Here is an 18,159-nt window from a genome sequence, read left to right as displayed (position 1 = left end):
TCCTATTGAATTTGCTGAATATCCAGAACTAGCACAGAGCCAAGTTATGTGACTAAGGTAGTTGCGGAATGATGTCAACCAAGATTTGGACAAAATGGTTGAAGCTGAGCCAGATGGTATTCGAACTTTTAACAAACAGACTGCAAAGATAGACAGTCCTACCAACTGAGAAAAAAAATTACATCTTACTTTTTTATCATAGTAGTATAAAACTATAATATTTACTAATCTCACGGTGAAAGAAGAATCTACATCAGGGCTTCTTAAATTATGGATCGTAGCAAAATTCTGGGGTCGAGAGATTTTAATGTCTAAAATTTATATATAATATTTTATAACATCACTAGAGTTGGCGGAATACAATGGACTAAAAAATTTTTATAATTTTTTGTGCAATTTTTAGTTTTAGATTTTTGTATGTTTCAAAATGAATATGTATATTGTTACCTAAAAAATAAGTCATCAAAAAATATTAATTTATTTTTCTTTAATATTTGTATGGGGTCGTCAAGAAACTCGCAACCATGATGGTCGTGAATGATAAAAGTTTAAGAAGCCCTGATCTACATGAATAACCCCATGATAAACCCTCACCGTTCGCTTGCAGCTCTTGTCAGCGTTTCCCATGTTGATGAGCATGCTGAACGTGCTGTGGAAGCTGACACGGCTGACTGGAAGCTGGGGTTCACGCCACTGCCGACCCTCTTTAGCATCCCGCGACATCGCCACCTCAGCGTTGGTCCCACCAGAGACAGCAGTGCACTTCAACCGTGAACTCAGAGACATGAAACGGCTACACGACTCCACCTGCAGACGAAAACAGTTTCCTGGTCATCATCGGTGGTCAATCTAATGTAAAGATATAAAAAAAAATCACGGTAAATTTTCAAACTAGTGTATGTAGGTACTTCGAGAAAATATATGGCAACACTTTCAAATTCATTAAAATGGCGCCCAATGTCAAAAGTTTTTAAATCCGGAGAGCTAGCTAATATTTGAATTAAGTGTCGAGAATAATAATTAAAATTAAAATGATCTGATTGTAAAATATATTTATTTACACTTTTTGTACACCGAAACACTATATAAAGAGAAGTTCCGAAACCCCTCCTCGTTAAATATACAACAATACTTGAAGACAAAGGTTTTTGACCAATGTGTGTTGCCGGTGATGACATATGGATCCGAGACGCGGTCACTTCCGACGAGCCACATAAGAATGCTCAAGATCACCCAGAGAGTAATGAAGAAGGCTATGATAGTTTGACTGCGAAACCGAATCAAAAAAAGAAGATTTACAAAAGAACCAAAATCATCGACGTGATTAAAAATATTACTCGTGAAGTGACATTGGGCGGGCGGAACACATAGGTCGTTCAACCGATAGTCGTTGGGATCGAAAGGTTCTCGAGTGGCGACCACGAGCTGGTAGACGCGGCGTGGGTTTGCGCCCCACTAGGTGGGCCGACGACATAGTTAAAGTTGTGGGAAGTCCCTTGATGCAGGTAGAGAAGGAATGGTCATCATGGCGATGTTTGGGAATGATCTGTGTCTTATTGGGCGTCCGTCGGCTGAAAAGCAGAAGAATATTTTTTTTTGTGGCCCCGCTATTGGGGGCCTCTCGTACCCCTAACTTTTTGGGATCAGGGACTTTATAATATTTTTTTTCAGTCTTTTCTTTATTTATCACTCTCTTTCACGCGTCACAATATCTTCCATTCTTTACTTTTGTCCTTCACAATATCCTTCGTTTTGCTCTTTTATACCTTCTCTCTTTCCTCGCCTTTCTTCCATCATCTTCTTACTCTAAGGTGGCTAGGTACATTTTATTTATTTTTATTCTTTAATATTACCTTACATTTATTTTATCTTTATTTACACATTTATTTTACTTTCTTAATTCTTTATTACACATTTCTTTTTCTATTTCTTATTATTAGTTAACAATTTATTTTGTGCAGAGTTTATTAAGTACCTTATTCTAAATAAATTGTTAACTAATAATAAGTAGAAGAATATTAGGATCCTTAAAATTTTAAATAAAGTTATGCCGGTCTTAAACCCGTTCCTGAATAGAGAAGAGTCCACAACAAACTTGGTAGGGTTTTTTACAAGCACGTATTGATTGCTTACCAATGTTGGCACGACAGGTCCAGGGGACGGCAAGGAGTCCGCCTTATCTCGACTTTGCTCCTGCTTCCAATCGCGCTCACGACCGCGCAGCAGTTTCAAGCTGACTCTCTTCTTTCCACGCTCTGGAACTAAATATGAAAGCGAAACAATTTTTTTAAAGTAGATTTTGTTGGTATCACATTCGCCCTGCAATCGGCACAAGGATATTTAGGATTTCTACACCCTGATACTCCTCGATACTCATGTACTGCAAGGATCGTACGAAAAGTTCCAGTGCCCATCAACATTGTTCCAAGACAAATCCTGAGAAGATATAACCTCTCCAAATATCCTCGCTGCGCCACAGCAGCACGAGACAATTTGGTGTTGGTGTGAGCACCCAGTTGACTTTTAGTGACAATTTCAATGTAGTTCATTCTGATTTATTTCTATCAAATTGGGCTCTTTTGTTATTCTTTCCTTGACTACACGAGTGAGCACCATAAATGATTCTCGTCATTCCAATTCATAGGCTCATTGCAAGGATATACCATAATCATTTAATGGAATCAGGCGTTACCTTGCGGAAGTCCATCCTAAGTAAGACAAGGATCAATATTTAGCCAAACACCGAGTCAAACACTAATCGGTGTAACATAACTCCTGAAGATGCCCCGTGGAGAGCTGAAACACGTCTTGAGTGATTTGACGGTGGCAGTTGTGTAATTCGCATTGTTTGCCGCATACGCATTTATCAGCGAGCAGGCGGGCGGTGCACTTTATTGCACGACTACTGCTGCATGTGCGGAAGTAGCTATATATTGGTCCCTTTCTTACTTATACCATAATCATCTCTTGGCAGGTGTGCAATTGCAGTGTGGTAATATGGTACGCAGAGGACGGTGCTGTCTATCATGTGAAAACTTGTTTGTGATCAGTTGCAATCATTTATAATTAATACACTACACTACAATACAAATTTTGAACTACATGTGATTGTATGGGGGAATCAAACCCGTGACCCACACCCCAATTCACAGTACTCTACCGCTGGGATACCACGGCTCGTAATGATCTAAATGATCGAAGGCCCCACTCTCAGCATCCGTATACACTAAGCCGTTTTTAATTGTCTTCTACAACAGGCAGGTGCCTTTTAACCAGGCCAGGCCTTTTTGGGCCAGGCAGCTCTTTACCTAAACTACAGTCTTTTTGGAATAAGGTATACATTGCCATCATCAAGTCTACTACTCTCCCATTCTCTACTTCAACCTATTACAGCATAACACCGATAGGATTGGAACCGTATCCAGCGTTCTCCGATGACCTTAAAAAGGTCATCTATCCACCTTGATGGTGGACACCCTATGCTTACCGATCTGGTCTCTACTCCAGAACCTTAAGGTATCAACGACCTCCCCTACTATAACTTACTAATCCACTGGGCTAAATCGGCTACATTCGTTCTTCTACTTGTTCGTTTAACAAATTTTAATTAAATAAATACATTTAAAAAACTTTTAAGTTAAACGGTTTTTTTGATACCCATATTGTGGTGGTTGTGGAAAAATATGTGCCTAGTCCGCCATATTGGAACGGCGTCCGTCTTGAATTTTAAATTTTGACATAATCATCGTGTTTTACTAGTGTAGCCCTTTCATTTGATACCCATATTGAGGGGTTTAAGGAAAAATATGTAATCCGCCATTTTGTATCGGCGGCCATTTTAGATTTATAATGTTATTGATTTTATTATATTGTATTGTCATCTACATTAAATGTGCGTACCAAATTTCAGATCAATCTGACAATGGGAAGGTGCTTATTTCAATTTCTAATTTTGATCCAAATAAATTCCGTACGGGTCGAACTAAATAAAACCGTTTAAAAAGACGAAACCTAGTAGACCATTATAGAGTACCTTGCGGGGATGGCCCGCTCGTCTCCTCAGCTATCCTCCGCGCCTCACTCGCCATGCGCTGCAGGCTGGCCTCAACGTCCGTGCTGCTTCGGTGCATCGGTCTGTCATCAAACACAAACACATTAGTCGATGATAAATCAAGTCAAAATAGTTTTATTACAATCATATCGTCACCGGTCCTGCACTGCCCACATCCTGCAACTTCCCTTGACCTAGACTATATCGTTAGTCTACCTAGCGGGGGGGGGGGTATACTACCACCGCGTCTACCGGCTCTTGGTCGCCACTTGAGAATCTTTCAGTAAGTCAGTGCCCCGCTCACTGCCACTTAAGACGAGGAATTCTTCGAGCTCTTGGTTCTTCTGCAGATCTTCTCATTTCTGCAGCGAAACTCCGAGCATAGCCTTCTCCATTGCTCTCTGTGTGACAATGTGCCTTATGACGCCCGTTGTAAGTGACCACCTCTCGCACCCGTATATCATCACCGGCAATACACATTGGTCAAAGACCTTCGTAATCATTGCGGAGTTTTGAACGAGGAGATTTTTGGGAGCTTATTTGTATTACACTTATATGCAGTTATTTAATAAATGAAAGTTTTAATTTATTTACATCCTACTTTTTAGGTAAAAAAGTATCTCCTAAATCCTCCTGATTTTTCACACTTAGGAGATTGTTAACATCTCGTAAGATATTTATTTTGTTAAATATCAATAGAGTCAGTCATCATCGATTTGTTGGTAGTATTTCATCTCGCTCTTTCGTCCCCGATATCTAAATGAACAGGCGGAAACTCACGTATGATTATGTATGTCGTTTATTATCGTGGAACTAGCTTTAAGTTTCCCTAATTAATAAAATAAATAAATAAATAAACAAGCCCTTACTCTACTAGTTGGACTATTATAAAGATAGTTTACTAGATGGTGGAAGATCAGAATCGGTACCTTCGCTTCTCCTTGTCACGGATGCGCGCGCGTGGTGGCGTAGTACCAAGCAGGTCTGCATCAGCGCCGTCGCCACCATCCTGCAGCAGCGACCCAGCGGAGCGCCGTGTCCCACGCACCATCACCGGGTGTCTCACCACAACCTCACGCGTCCTGAGAATCCATCAACATCTTAAATTATTACTATAGTACTATACTCCGAAAATTCTCGTTCAAAATACTGCAATGTCTGATGACAAGAAGGTAATTAATCAATGTGTTGCCGGTGATGACATACACATCCGAGACGTGGTCATTTACGACGAAAGAAGGCACATTGTCACGTAGAAAGCAAAACAGAGGGCTATGCTAGAAGATTCGCTGCAGAAATGAGAAGATCTGCAGAAGAACCAAGAGCTCGAAGAATTGCTCATCTGAAGTCGCAGCGAACGTAGCACATTTCTAGTGCAACCGATGTCCATTGGGACTGAAAGATCCTCGAGTGGCGACCAAGAGCCGGTAGACGCGGTGGTGGTATGCCCCCCCTACTAGGTAGACCAACGATATAGTCAAGGTCAAGGGAAGTTACAGGATGCGAGCAGCACAGAACCGGTCATCGTAGCGATCTTTTTGGGTGACATATCATGCAGTAAGGAATCAAAAAGAAAAGACTATATAATTAATATGACACGAAAACGCATTCAACATGAGCCTTTGAAAGACCACTACGCCGCGGTTCGTCCACCGTCCCATGCTGTATAGATCTGCGTGCGCACATGCAGCCACGCACACACACCCACATAAGCAAATATACACAGACACACAACCGTACATACATAAACACACACAAATAATCGCTTTTCAGTTGGAGACAATTAAGGAATGCTTACCAATTGTTACTTCTTTCTTTTTATATAAAAACTAGCTGATCCCGCAAACGTTGTTTTGCAAAAAAAATTAAAGTTTTTAATTAACAAATGTAAGATAAGGGTTGATCGTAGAGGGGTGAAAATTTAGGTTTGTATGTATTTTTGTATGCTGTATCATAATAAAATAAAAACCAAAAAAATTGTCTAAAAAATTAAAAATAAAATTTAGGGGTGGACCACCCTTATCACTTAGAGGTATGGAAAATAGATAGTAGCCGATTCTCAGACATACTGAATACGCATGTAAAATTTGGTAAAAATCGGTCAAGCCGTTTCGGGGGAGTTCAAGTTCGAACACCGTGACACGAGAATTTTATATATTAGATTTTGTGTATTTATTATTAGCCTAGCATTTTATCTACTTTGATTAATTAAATAAACATAATTATATACACAGTTGGTGAGCAATATCCAAGCGGTAGAGACAAGTGACTTACGACTGTACGTCCCCGAGTTCGATTCACTTGATGCAACTTGAGTCAGATGAAGCTGTAAAAGCCAAAAGGGCTGACAGCGCGCATCAACATTCGAATATAGCTTAATGCAACTTAATAATTCAACCTAAAAATATTGTCAGTAAAACCCTTAAGAATAATGGGCGACTTACGGAAACAGCGATTTACCCATTATTTTTCAGCGGGGCCGCGCGGGTCACATGCCTTGGTAAAAACAGTCGAAACACTGTCCGTTGGCTTCCTAGAGGCTTCTGAAGTGATCGAGGGCATGCTGACACATGGTGTCCGCCGCGGCCTCTTGGACCCAACATGATGGCAGTCACATGGTGTCCGTCGCGGCCCACTGAACTTAACATGGTTTTTAGTCTGGCGTTCAACGTGTTAATTTTTGAAGACGAACATAGCTTGTATTAACATCATGTCTATCAATTTTTTAATAAATTTTAATTTTTTTTCGGATAAATAGAACATAAGTTGATTACGACGCAACCGTAAGGATAATATAAGGCTTTATAAAAAAATTCACGTAAATAATCACTTGGAGCGAATGGGATCGGATCGGAGCGTGAAGGTAGCGTACCTGGAAAAACCGAGGGGGCGAAGACCAGTGGGTAGACCCAGGTATCGCTGGATCGATCGCGTTGAGGCAGACTTGCGCGAATTGAATGTCAGCCAATGGCAGACGATGGCGCAAGATAGAGGAAAGTGGAAGTCTCTCGCTTCGGAGGCCAAGACCCACTTTGGGTCACTGAGCTAGCGGAGTAGTAGTAGTAGTAGAAAAAAATCCCGAGGTCACATGTAATGTGCTTGCGCATTCATTTCACTGGCTTTCACGACACCGGCGGCCGCATGCAAGCAAGGGTCAGAATCGACCCGCGTCGCTCCCGACCACTACACTACAGTAACAACACTACACACCTACACGGGTACAGTCCCTCTTCCTTCCAACATCTACATTGTAACAGGAATACGATTGACCAGCGTATATTCGGACCTCCTGTTTATCGATGAAGCTACAAGAAAACTAAATCGTCTATCACCAAAATAACAATCGATGTATTACAATATAACGTAAGATAATCAAAATCACGATTTAGATATCTGGTTTTGTTAATACGTTTATTTTCCTTGTCAATGAAATAGCTGCGGTATTTGAAGGTCAAACGAATATAGTAACTCCTTCGAGCCTTATATATACCTCATCCAATGTTTTTTTATAAATCAAATACAAAAAAAAACCTATTTCGGTGAATCTATTTACTTGGGGCAATCAAAAGAGCATAAACACAAGTTTAAATGAATAAAACATATATATTTTTGCATTGCATCTCTAGTTACATAAGAACGGTACATGAGTATATGTCATATTATGTTAAGATTATCTTCGTATTTAGACAACACGAGAACAACGAATTTTCAATTTTCTGACAAGTGTTATAATTTTAACGAAAAAACTGTTTTTTTTTTTTTGTTCTTAACAAAGCAGATGAGGTTTGTAGTTATTCATCATCACCCTTATGATTATCACCTGAATAATCCCGTTCTATTGTGAAGGATGTGGTCAGAGATGAGTAACACGCGGCACGTTATACGTACTTATGAGGTACGCCAAATATTTCTAAAATTGAATTTATTTTTTAATGGAATCAGGCGTTACCTTACGGAAGTCCATCCTAAGTAAGAAAAGGACAAATATTTAGCCACTTCCGCACAGAGTGACTCTGTGTTTGGCACTAATCGGTGTGGCGTAGCTCCTGAGGATGCCCCGTGGAGGGGTGAAACACGTGTTGAGTGATTTGGCGGTGGCGGTTGTGTGATTCGCATTGTTTGCCGCATAAGCATTTATCAGCGGGCTGGCGGGCGGTGCACTTTGTTGCACGACTACCACTGCATGTGCGGAAGTGGCTAAATATTGATCCTTTTCTTACTTGAATTTATTTTATCAATTTTCTCTCATCAATATATTGTTATAGAATTAATTATAATAAAATTGTAAAATATAGTAAACTGAAACAATTAATGAAAAATTCTATAGATCAAAAATAAGTTACTAGATTAGAAAGCTACATACGACTATACCATCAATCCCGAATTATAATAATCGGGTTGTATCAAAAAAACAGTGCCGAACTTCAATCAATAAAATTTCAAATAACTCCATTTTTCTATTTTTTAAAAAAAGGTTTATTATTAATCTGTGTTACTATATATGCAACCGCCAAAAAAAAAATTAAATTGGCCTGCGTTGATTAAAAACGTTGCTTCGGTCTTGTGTGAGTCATATGGGATATTACAAAAAACAGATTACACTTTGATTCAAATCATTTAGTGATCTATATTAAATGTAAACAAGTGTCGAAAAAATAAATTCGGAATTTTTTTAAAAAACTGCGATGTAAATATTATCGTTTCAGTTCACGTAGCACGTTCAAAGGTGGAGAGGTCTTCCCAACAAAATTCCAATAGAACCGTTTCGAAGCAACAAAGTTGATTGGGCGATATATATAAGGTAATTTCTAAGGTAATCACGTTTAAACAAAATGTTTTAACTATGTTGTAATTATCTAGTATGGAGCCTGCACACGTCGCGCCTACCATCTCGTGATCGCCACTCGTGTACCTCATTCATCGCATCTGTTCCACGAGCGATGTACCCCGCCCTTCCACTTCAGACAGGATTAATATCATTATTAAATCCTTCTAATGTATAATGATTTGAATATATATATATATATATATAAAATTCCCATGTCACGGTGTTCGAACTTGAACTCCTCTGAAACGGCTTGACTGATTTTTACCAAATTTAATATGCGTATTCAGTAGGTCTGAGAATCGGCTACTATCAATTTTCTATACCCCTAAGTGATAAAGGTTATTTACACTTAAAAAAAAATTATTTTTTTGTTTTTATTTTTTTATGATACATTTAGCATACAAGAATACATACAATCATAAATTTTCCTTAAATTTCCCTCTACGATCAACCCTTATTTTTAATTTGTAAATTAAAATATCAATTTAAAATAAAAAAATAATTAAAATATGAATTCAAAACAACGTTTGCGGGATCAGCTAGTATATATATAAACTACTCAAAACAAAATAGGGCCCACCGCAACTTTGTCTCTAATCGTGTTTATAAATAACTCATATACTAATCATTGACAGAATGAAGCACTACCACTTCTAGCACACATGTTCATTAGTTCATAATGATGTTTTTAAAGTTAACTTTTTTGTTGATTTCAAGTGGGTAGACAAAAAAGTAGTGCTTAAATTTATCCATTTCTTAAATTTTCAAAATATATGTATAAAATTCTCGTGTCACGGTGTGCGTGATTGAACTCCTCCGAAACGGCTCGACCGATTTTCGTGAATCTTAGCGTGCAGATCGGAGAATCGGACATCTATTTTTCATCCCCCTAAATGTTAAGGGTGGTCCACCCCTAAATTTATTATTTATTTTTCAGAAAAAAATTTCTGGTTTTAGTTTTTGATGATACAGCATACAACAATACATACAAACCCTAAATCTTCATCCCTCTACAATCAACCCTTATTTTTTATTTGTTTTTTAATGTTTTCTAAAAATAACATACATGGCAAAACAACATTTGTGGGATCAGCGTATATATATGTGTTGTAATATAGACTTGACAATTCGGGTCCCAAATCTTATATATACCCTATAGATATAGATATGATGGTCTTAGGTACAATAAACGACATAGTATCCTAACCTGTCAACAGCTTATGAACATATATGCCCGGAGCGAATTAGTATTACATTATATCGAATTGCCTAAAAATATATAGTATACAATACAGACCTATGAACAATAATATTTAATTCACGATTTTAATTACAGACATTTTCAGATTAGGAAGACATATTTTTTTCGCTCAGTATTTTCATACCATAGCTCTTATAGATATAAATTTCGACCAGAACATTTTGTTTACATGTAAAAAATTACCAAAAATTGATTTTATAACGTTACACCCATAAAAGACCGTAAACTGGATGGAGGACAGCTAATTTTAAATAATAATATCCAATAGTCTTATGGGAATTCACTGTAGATTCGACAGGGAACGTATAATACAGGGGTGCCACACCCGTGGCCCGATAATAATAATAATAGAATTTACAGATAATTTATGATAAATATAGGATAGAAAATGAATTATATATTCATAAGTATATAGTAATAAGGCAGTAATTAGAAAAAATATATGAATAGATTAAAATTTAACTATAAACTATCTAGGTAAATAATAAACAACCGTATAAAAAATTAGAAAAATATAAAAGGTTTATATAATAAATGTAACCAACATAAAAGATCTTCTACCATTTGGCGACAGAGGTTGACAGGAGGTTTATATATAGAAAAATTAAAAAAAAAACTCGCAGTCTGAGGTAAAATTTTTTGTGTCAATATATTTGTTGGATCAATTAGCAAAGTATCTTCGGCCAGTACAATTTTTTCTCAAACATGAAAGACAGACAAACTGTATATACGTTTATTATAATGTACTACTCAAAATATTTTTTTTTTATTGACATTGATTTTTTTGTAACCAATTTAAATTTAAGCATTATTTATTTTCTAAATTAGATTTCGAGTTTGACACCCCTGGTATAATACAATTACCTATATCAATTTCGCTCTAAATAAATGAACATTCGATTGTGTGCGCTTGCGCATGTCACGACCTATTCGCGCAACTGCACGACAACAATTATTTACGTCGCATGTCACATTCTTTATAAAAGATATGAGTGTCTGATGAAAAAAAAAGGAGGATCCCCACTTATCAAACCTACTTTTTTATCTCCTAATTTTTACTGTTTGACTTCTGTAGGGCAAACATCTTAATGGCAATCAATAGAGGGTCCAGCGGTGGGCGTTCTGTGTGAAATGATGAATGCAAAACGTATACACCTATCCCCCGATTTACACGGTAGATACGTTCCAGAGAAAAACGTGTAAATCGAAAATTTAAAATTTTCAAGTCAAAACCGTGTAAATCGAAAAACTTGCAGAAAATGCATAATTTCGCTATTTATCAGTTGTTGATTTTTTTCAATATTTTTCGGTGTACACAGAAATAAAAATAAAATGCATTGAAAGGTTAATATATTAAATATATTACAGAAGACCAAAAATAAAACCAAACGTGTTTTATTATCCTTTATGAATCCCTGAATCGAAGGTTCGAATGCACTTTCATCACTCGAAATTATTCGATGTTTGAAGCAAAAATATTTTCATTATGAGAGATGGTAATAAAGTCAGTTATTAAAACAAAAAAAAACTTATTTGGCAAACCGTGTAAAAGCGAAAACGTGTAAAACAAGTACCGTGTAAATCGGGGGATAGGTGTATTAATTTTAAATGCAAGCATGTAAACGCATGAACAATATGCAATCACATATCTATTATCATTGATACGAATTGATAAACACGCGTTGTAGCACTTCTAGTAAGAAGTTGAAATAAGTCAATGGTATATTATACTTTTTATTATTAATAGTAAATTTGATCTCTGTCTCGCCTATCTTAAGCGATGACGAGGTTCTATGCTACATGCTTGCCTAGAAGAAACCTATTCAATCTTGAAGACTCTGGAAACCTTGACGCCAGTTGGTTGTTTCACTCCTTAACTGGTCACACTATAATTGTATTAAGTAAGAAAAAGACCAATATTTAGCCACTTCCGCACATGCAGTGGTAGTCGTGCAATGAAATGCACCGCCCGCCAGCCCACACTGATTAGTGCCAAACACAGAGTCAACTACTCTGTGTTTGGCACTAATCAGTGTAACATAACTCCTAAAGATGCCCCGTGGAGGGGTGAAACACGTGTTGAGTAATTTAGTGGTGGCGGTTGTGTGATTCGCATTGTTTGCCGCATACGCATTTATAAGCGGGCCGGCGGGCGGTGCATTTTATTGCACGACTACCACTGCATGTGCGGAAGTGGCTAAATATTGGTCCTTTTCTTACTTAGGATGGACTTCCGCGAGGTAACGCCTGATTCCATTAAATACTATAATTGTATTAGCATAACAGTGCGGGTGGAAGAAATATCAACAGTGTACGTATCGTGAATCCGTGCTTCTTGTTGTCCGATGGAAGAAAGGAGATAGGAGAAATATTTAGTGTAATTCCGTCGCAAATTTTCAAAAATACAGCCTGTACAATAATATCTCTAGTGTTTTATATACAGACGGGAGAGGCTTCACCGCTATTTGATACGGATCTTTCTTCTCCTAGCTGCAAGTCACGATAGCGTTTTGATATATACATTTTTTGTTATGGATAAATACAGTAAATAATTATGTATAAAGAAATATAATTATATATTCATTTCCACATTATTTTATTTCAAGTCTCTACCCAAACGGCGCTTTAGACCGTCAAATGCCTTGAAATTTAAGACAACTTGCCCGGGCCAAGACATAAAAACATTCTGTTTCATGAGGTCCGATAAGTTAAGCAGAGGCATATGAAGGTTTTCGCAAGGAGTGGTATGTTGCACTCAAGTTTTTTACTTATTGATTTAAAAACTTTTTATACATTTTTGTATAACGGCGAACCTAATGCCAAAGACAATCTTTGCCAGTTAACCGTTTGGGCAGTGCAGAGATAGATGGTTTTTTTTTATTAATTCTAATCTGTATCGCCAGTGTTCTTTTTTACAATATTTATTTTTCGCTTAAACTAAACGCAGACAGTTGGGAGAGGGTTGCCGCTATTTGATACGGATCTTTCTTCTCCCAGCTGCGAGGCACGAAAGCGTTTTATAATTTTTTACATTTTTTTCTTATGAGTAAATACAGCTAAAATTTATACATATTTACAATACAATTCGGAATACTCAATTATATATTAGTTGCTACATTATTTTATTTCAAGTCGCTGCCCAAGCGCTAGAGATAGATGGTAGGTGAAACTAATAAATATAAAATACTAGAAATAGAATAAAAAAGTAAAATCAAGCCAAGAACGAAGCAACGAACATAAAAACATAAATATGCTAATGGCTACTACATAATATAGTTATATATGAGTATACCAATATATATAAATATATATAAGTATATACATATATATATATATATATATATATATATATATATATATATATATATATATATATATCGTGATGATTTCATCAGCTTGTCAAGCAACAGGTGTCTAACCTTCGCTTTGAAAGCGCAACGATACCTGATCATCCTAATATCGAGAGCGAGCGCGTTCCAGAGAAGAATAGCTTGTATTGAAAAGGAGGTGAGTAAAGTCGGTACTATGGGAGAGACATCTCAGCAGACGATTGCTCGAGGAGCGAAGTGTCTTTTCATGTGCATTGGCTACGAATTGGAATTGAGATTTATGTTATTTAAATATTTGTAATAAAACACACACATTTTTTTATCTACAAAATACAATAGCAAACTCCATGTACTTCATATGATTTTATTGTTTTATTGTTTAATTAATATATAGTACAGTATAAATTAGAGTATATACATGATCGAGCAATAACAACTACTGTGACCATGAAGTAAAGTGAAATTCTCATTTAAAACTCACGGGCATTGGGATGGCAAGTAATTTTTAGGTTAATAGGACTGTCTATAACATTCGCAAAGCCTCTGTTCGTCAAAACTTGTCTCAATTGATGCCAAAGTCGTTAAATTTAAAAAAAAAATCAACAAAAACTCGTTTCGTATCGTTCTGCAATCACTGTATTCGTCTGTTTTGGCTCCGTGTGACTTCTGGCTGGATATAGCCGAAAGGATTTCGAGAGACGACCACGAATCAGTACACGATTATGCCCACTAGCTGGACCCACGCCATGAGGTCACGGTAAGTCGCTGGACCGATCATCGTGGAGAACTTTAAGAGAGGCCTATACCATGCAATAGGCTTCTATTGGTTGAAGAGAAGATTTAAAAATGTACCCAAACTCTTAGAAACCCACTTAAGTTAAGCATTGTTCACTTTGACCAGAGTAAGTTTTAAGTTTAACACCCCCGCCGTAACATATCTGACTGTATACTCCATTACTTGTAATTAGATAATCCTGATTGTGGTGTTATGGGTAATCCCGACAGTTCCGCAGATTACCTCGAGGGCCGATAAGGATGGAGTGCTATTAAACTCCCCCCCCCCCTCTACCTCCTCCTCCTCCCCCTCCAACAGCGGTGACGCGGACCGCGTTAGCTGATAACGCGTACGCTCCGACATAATTATAGCTTAACTAATCGTATTTTCGTACTATCACCTGATACAAGTGGACGATTTGTATATAATTATACTTTTGAATGAATAACATAGCAATGAGTCAATAGTGATTTAGGTAGGTTGTAAACGTGGGAGTTATTACGATATCAAATCTGATAAACTAAAATATTTATACAGGGTGATTTGTTATAGGTGTAAAAACTTGTAGAGGTGTATATATAGCTCATATGCAGTCAAATAACGTAGGGAATGATAGTATAGTGAGAAAAAGCATTTACAAGATTCAAATTCTTCTTCATCTTTTCAGCCAAAAGCCAAAAGAGAGCCAATGTTCACCACCGATACAGGTCTTGCACTCACATCCAACGTCTTCTTGCAACCCCAACTATGCTTAAGTTCTACCACTTTGCACTCACACTACGAGAACCTCAATGACCATCAGATACAATATGCCTCTCTACTGCCACTATGTACATTAATGACTTTGGTTCGATCTCACAGCACAACTCCGAGTATAACTCTCTCAGGGTCACTTTGAGCCTTCTTAAAAACCCCACCATAAGCAACCACGCCTTGGATTCACAAGTCTTTACTAGCAACATACACTAGTCAAAGACTTTCATCTTCAGGTATTATGGTATTTTGGTCGAAAAGATGTTATGGATCTTCCGGAACGACACTCTTGAAATCAGATTTACCAAACTGAACGGTTTGTTCCAGGCATATATAATTATCTATATCTTCAAGCATAGCATCAGCTACTTAAGTATGCACAATATAGACTTTAAACATCAACTTCATTTAGTCAATATATAATTTAAGGCTTGTCCGGAGGCTCTACTGATATCATTGAACATTGTACCCAGATCCTCTATGTCCATTTAATCCCAATAGTTTTTAACAATAAATTGGTTACAAGGTGTAAACTTTCCCCAGAGTACTTTTTATGCCAGTGTGTATCCCACCTTTCTTCTAATCTATTCAAATTTCAATTTCATAATACCTTTATTCAAGTAGGCATTTATGCAAACCTTTAAATTGTTAATTATTTTAACATTACAAATAGCTACCATCCTCTGGGAATGCTGATCTGCTGATAGCTGACCGGAAACTCAACAGTTGTTCTTTTTAAATCAAATTTAACAATGTCCAACAAATCCACAAAGTAAATGGAATGCTTTAATACACTAAAATCTATATCTAATTAAAGGGAGGTCTATATTTATGTTGTGGAACTAAACCTATGTTTGCTTCATAACATTATAGAGTCTATATAAATATTTTTAATTGCATCTATATAATTATAATAAATTGAGAAGTAAATTAACTAACAAATATTAAAATATAATTAAATTTGTAATTATAAGAGTGATGTCATAAACTAGTTATTATAATCTTTAATGTTGTATGTAATAAAAGTAGAAAATGTTTAAAGTCATCAATATTTTTTACCAGTGTGTATATGCTTATTTTGCTCAATTTATATATATTTGTAGCGGAATAGTACATATTTCACAACAATTTCAAATAATGCTTGCCTGTCAATAAGTGAAATTGCAAATTATACTGTTACTTGAAACATGAGTCTAACAATTTCCTCCCCTCTCAATCTGCATACCACAAAGTTCACTGACCTCCACACATATAGGGATAATTAAAAAACAACTAGATGAATAATAATGAAGAATGTTTCTTATTTTTGTATTGTTATCACCAAGTCAGCTGATAGACAACCACTGTCACAGAACTCAAAGATTATTTTATACATAATAATGTAAATATATTGAAATCAAAATTAACACATTTAATTATATACTTATAATGATTAATATATATTTTTTATAAAGATTTATATAGTAGAAATTAGAATTAAAGTGAGATTCAAGTGTAAGTGATTGGGTTTGTTTTTACTATATATATACATACTAATTTAATCAGTAATTATTAAAATTCGGATTTCGGTCAAGAATCTGGCCAAAAATCTTTCGGTTTAAAGCTAAATTTCTTAATATGATGTACGTACGAAAGCAGACAATGATATAACTGTATGTATGCATTGTCGGGGAATTACAATACACTCATATTTTGTACTTTTTATAAATAACAAATATGACCGAAGTTATAACAAATTGTTGGTCATAAATAATATTATGCACATAAATTACATTTGTTTAATACCTATTTTAAGTTGATAAAAACACATTCAAAATTTAACAACGTAGTGATTAACATAAACAACAGTACTCACAAATCGTCATCGGAACTCTGACCCGAATCGTAATTTATTGGGAAACCAACTTTTTTCTTCCAATCCTTCCCACCGTCGGAATCCATTTTTAATGTGTAAATCAAACAAGCCAGATTCCCGCGCCAAATTCACATGATTAGCACTTCTAATTCGCAATTAGGCAAATATATGTGCAAACATTTAAAAAACTAGTTTACTAAATTTTAAATAAATCATACTTCACATTGAACACAGTAATTACTATTAAAATACTACCGAACCGGTGGCAAGAATACCGTAAGTACACTATTATAGTTTTGTAAAATTCAAACACATGATAAGATCCAACACGACGCAAGTAACATCAATGTCAAACTGATACGGTGTCATTGCGGCTGTGTTGGATCATTTAATCGATTTTAACTTTAAGTTTAATTATAATAATCGATGTTATAAGCAGTAATATTTTATTATCATATTGTTAACACTAAGAGAAATCAAAATTAACTTGTTTATATTTTAAATTATAAACGTACCTTTTTCTGCAGATTCATTAAGCCTTATTCATTCTTAAACCTTTAAAGTTGTGTTCGTTGGTGCTAAATTTTACTTAGTAGGTTTTCTTAGTTAGAGATTGTCATCGTAAAATACTTTGGTTCTATTTCTGATTCCAATAAGTCCACTAGGTTCTGCTCCCTTTGGAACGCGTACCGTAATTAATAAGTAAAGTGAACAAACCATTGTATATAGTGAAGATTTATATTATAGATGAGGATATCAAATATGCAATAGAACCAGGCGTTACCTCACGGAAGTCCATCCTAAAAAAATGACTAATATTTAGCTACTTCCGCTATGCAGCAGTAGTAGTCCCTCGCTGTGACTTGGTGTTTAGCACTGGTCAGTCTAACATCTCCTGAGGATGCACCGTGGAGGTATGCAACACGTGTAGGGTAGATTAACGGTGGTAGTTGTGTTTCGCATTGTTTGTCGTACGCGCATTTATCAGCAGGCCGGCGGATGGTGCACTTCGTTGCACGACTACTGCTGCATAGCGGAAATAGCTATATATTAGTCCCTTTGTTAACGAGGATATCACTTACAATCAAGAAAATGTTCCGTTCGTTTTATTTTCAGTTTTTAGTTCCTTTCCGTTTGGTTTTAGTTCCTTTGGAATACACAAAAATTATATTCAGTTTAAAAAGGTAAATGTAAAGAAACATTACATTAAAACATTGTGGGTCAAAAATCTGTATGTTTCGTCTGAATGCTCTGCATGCGGCAATATGCGCCAGGATACTAACCTATTCTACTAATTATACAGAAGA

The 18,159-nt window shown here is 36.2% G+C and overlaps 1 protein-coding gene across 1 annotated transcript in view; it reads right to left on the bottom strand.

The window, feature by feature from the left end:
* Window positions 1–17,155, bottom strand: part of Mekk1 (mitogen-activated protein kinase kinase kinase 4) — a 47,931-nt gene extending 30,776 nt beyond the window's left edge. The window contains exons 1-5 of the mRNA XM_068771094.1: window positions 16,853–17,155; window positions 4,981–5,133; window positions 4,034–4,134; window positions 2,134–2,261; window positions 595–807 (exon numbers count right to left, since the gene is read on the bottom strand). Of these exons, the coding sequence (XP_068627195.1) occupies window positions 595–807; window positions 2,134–2,261; window positions 4,034–4,134; window positions 4,981–5,133; window positions 16,853–16,938 (681 nt within the window). The 5' untranslated portion in view covers window positions 16,939–17,155. The remainder of the gene's footprint in view (window positions 1–594; window positions 808–2,133; window positions 2,262–4,033; window positions 4,135–4,980; window positions 5,134–16,852) is intronic.
* Between the last annotated feature and the right edge of the window lie 1,004 nt (window positions 17,156–18,159).

This window comes from Battus philenor, unplaced genomic scaffold, assembly GCF_028537555.1.
Source record: "Battus philenor isolate CCGP_79_NKW_IND1 unplaced genomic scaffold, ilBatPhil1.0.hap1 SCAF_10, whole genome shotgun sequence".
Classification (NCBI taxonomy): Eukaryota; Metazoa; Arthropoda; class Insecta; order Lepidoptera; family Papilionidae; genus Battus; species Battus philenor.
This window is presented reverse-complemented; position numbering and strand designations above follow the sequence as displayed.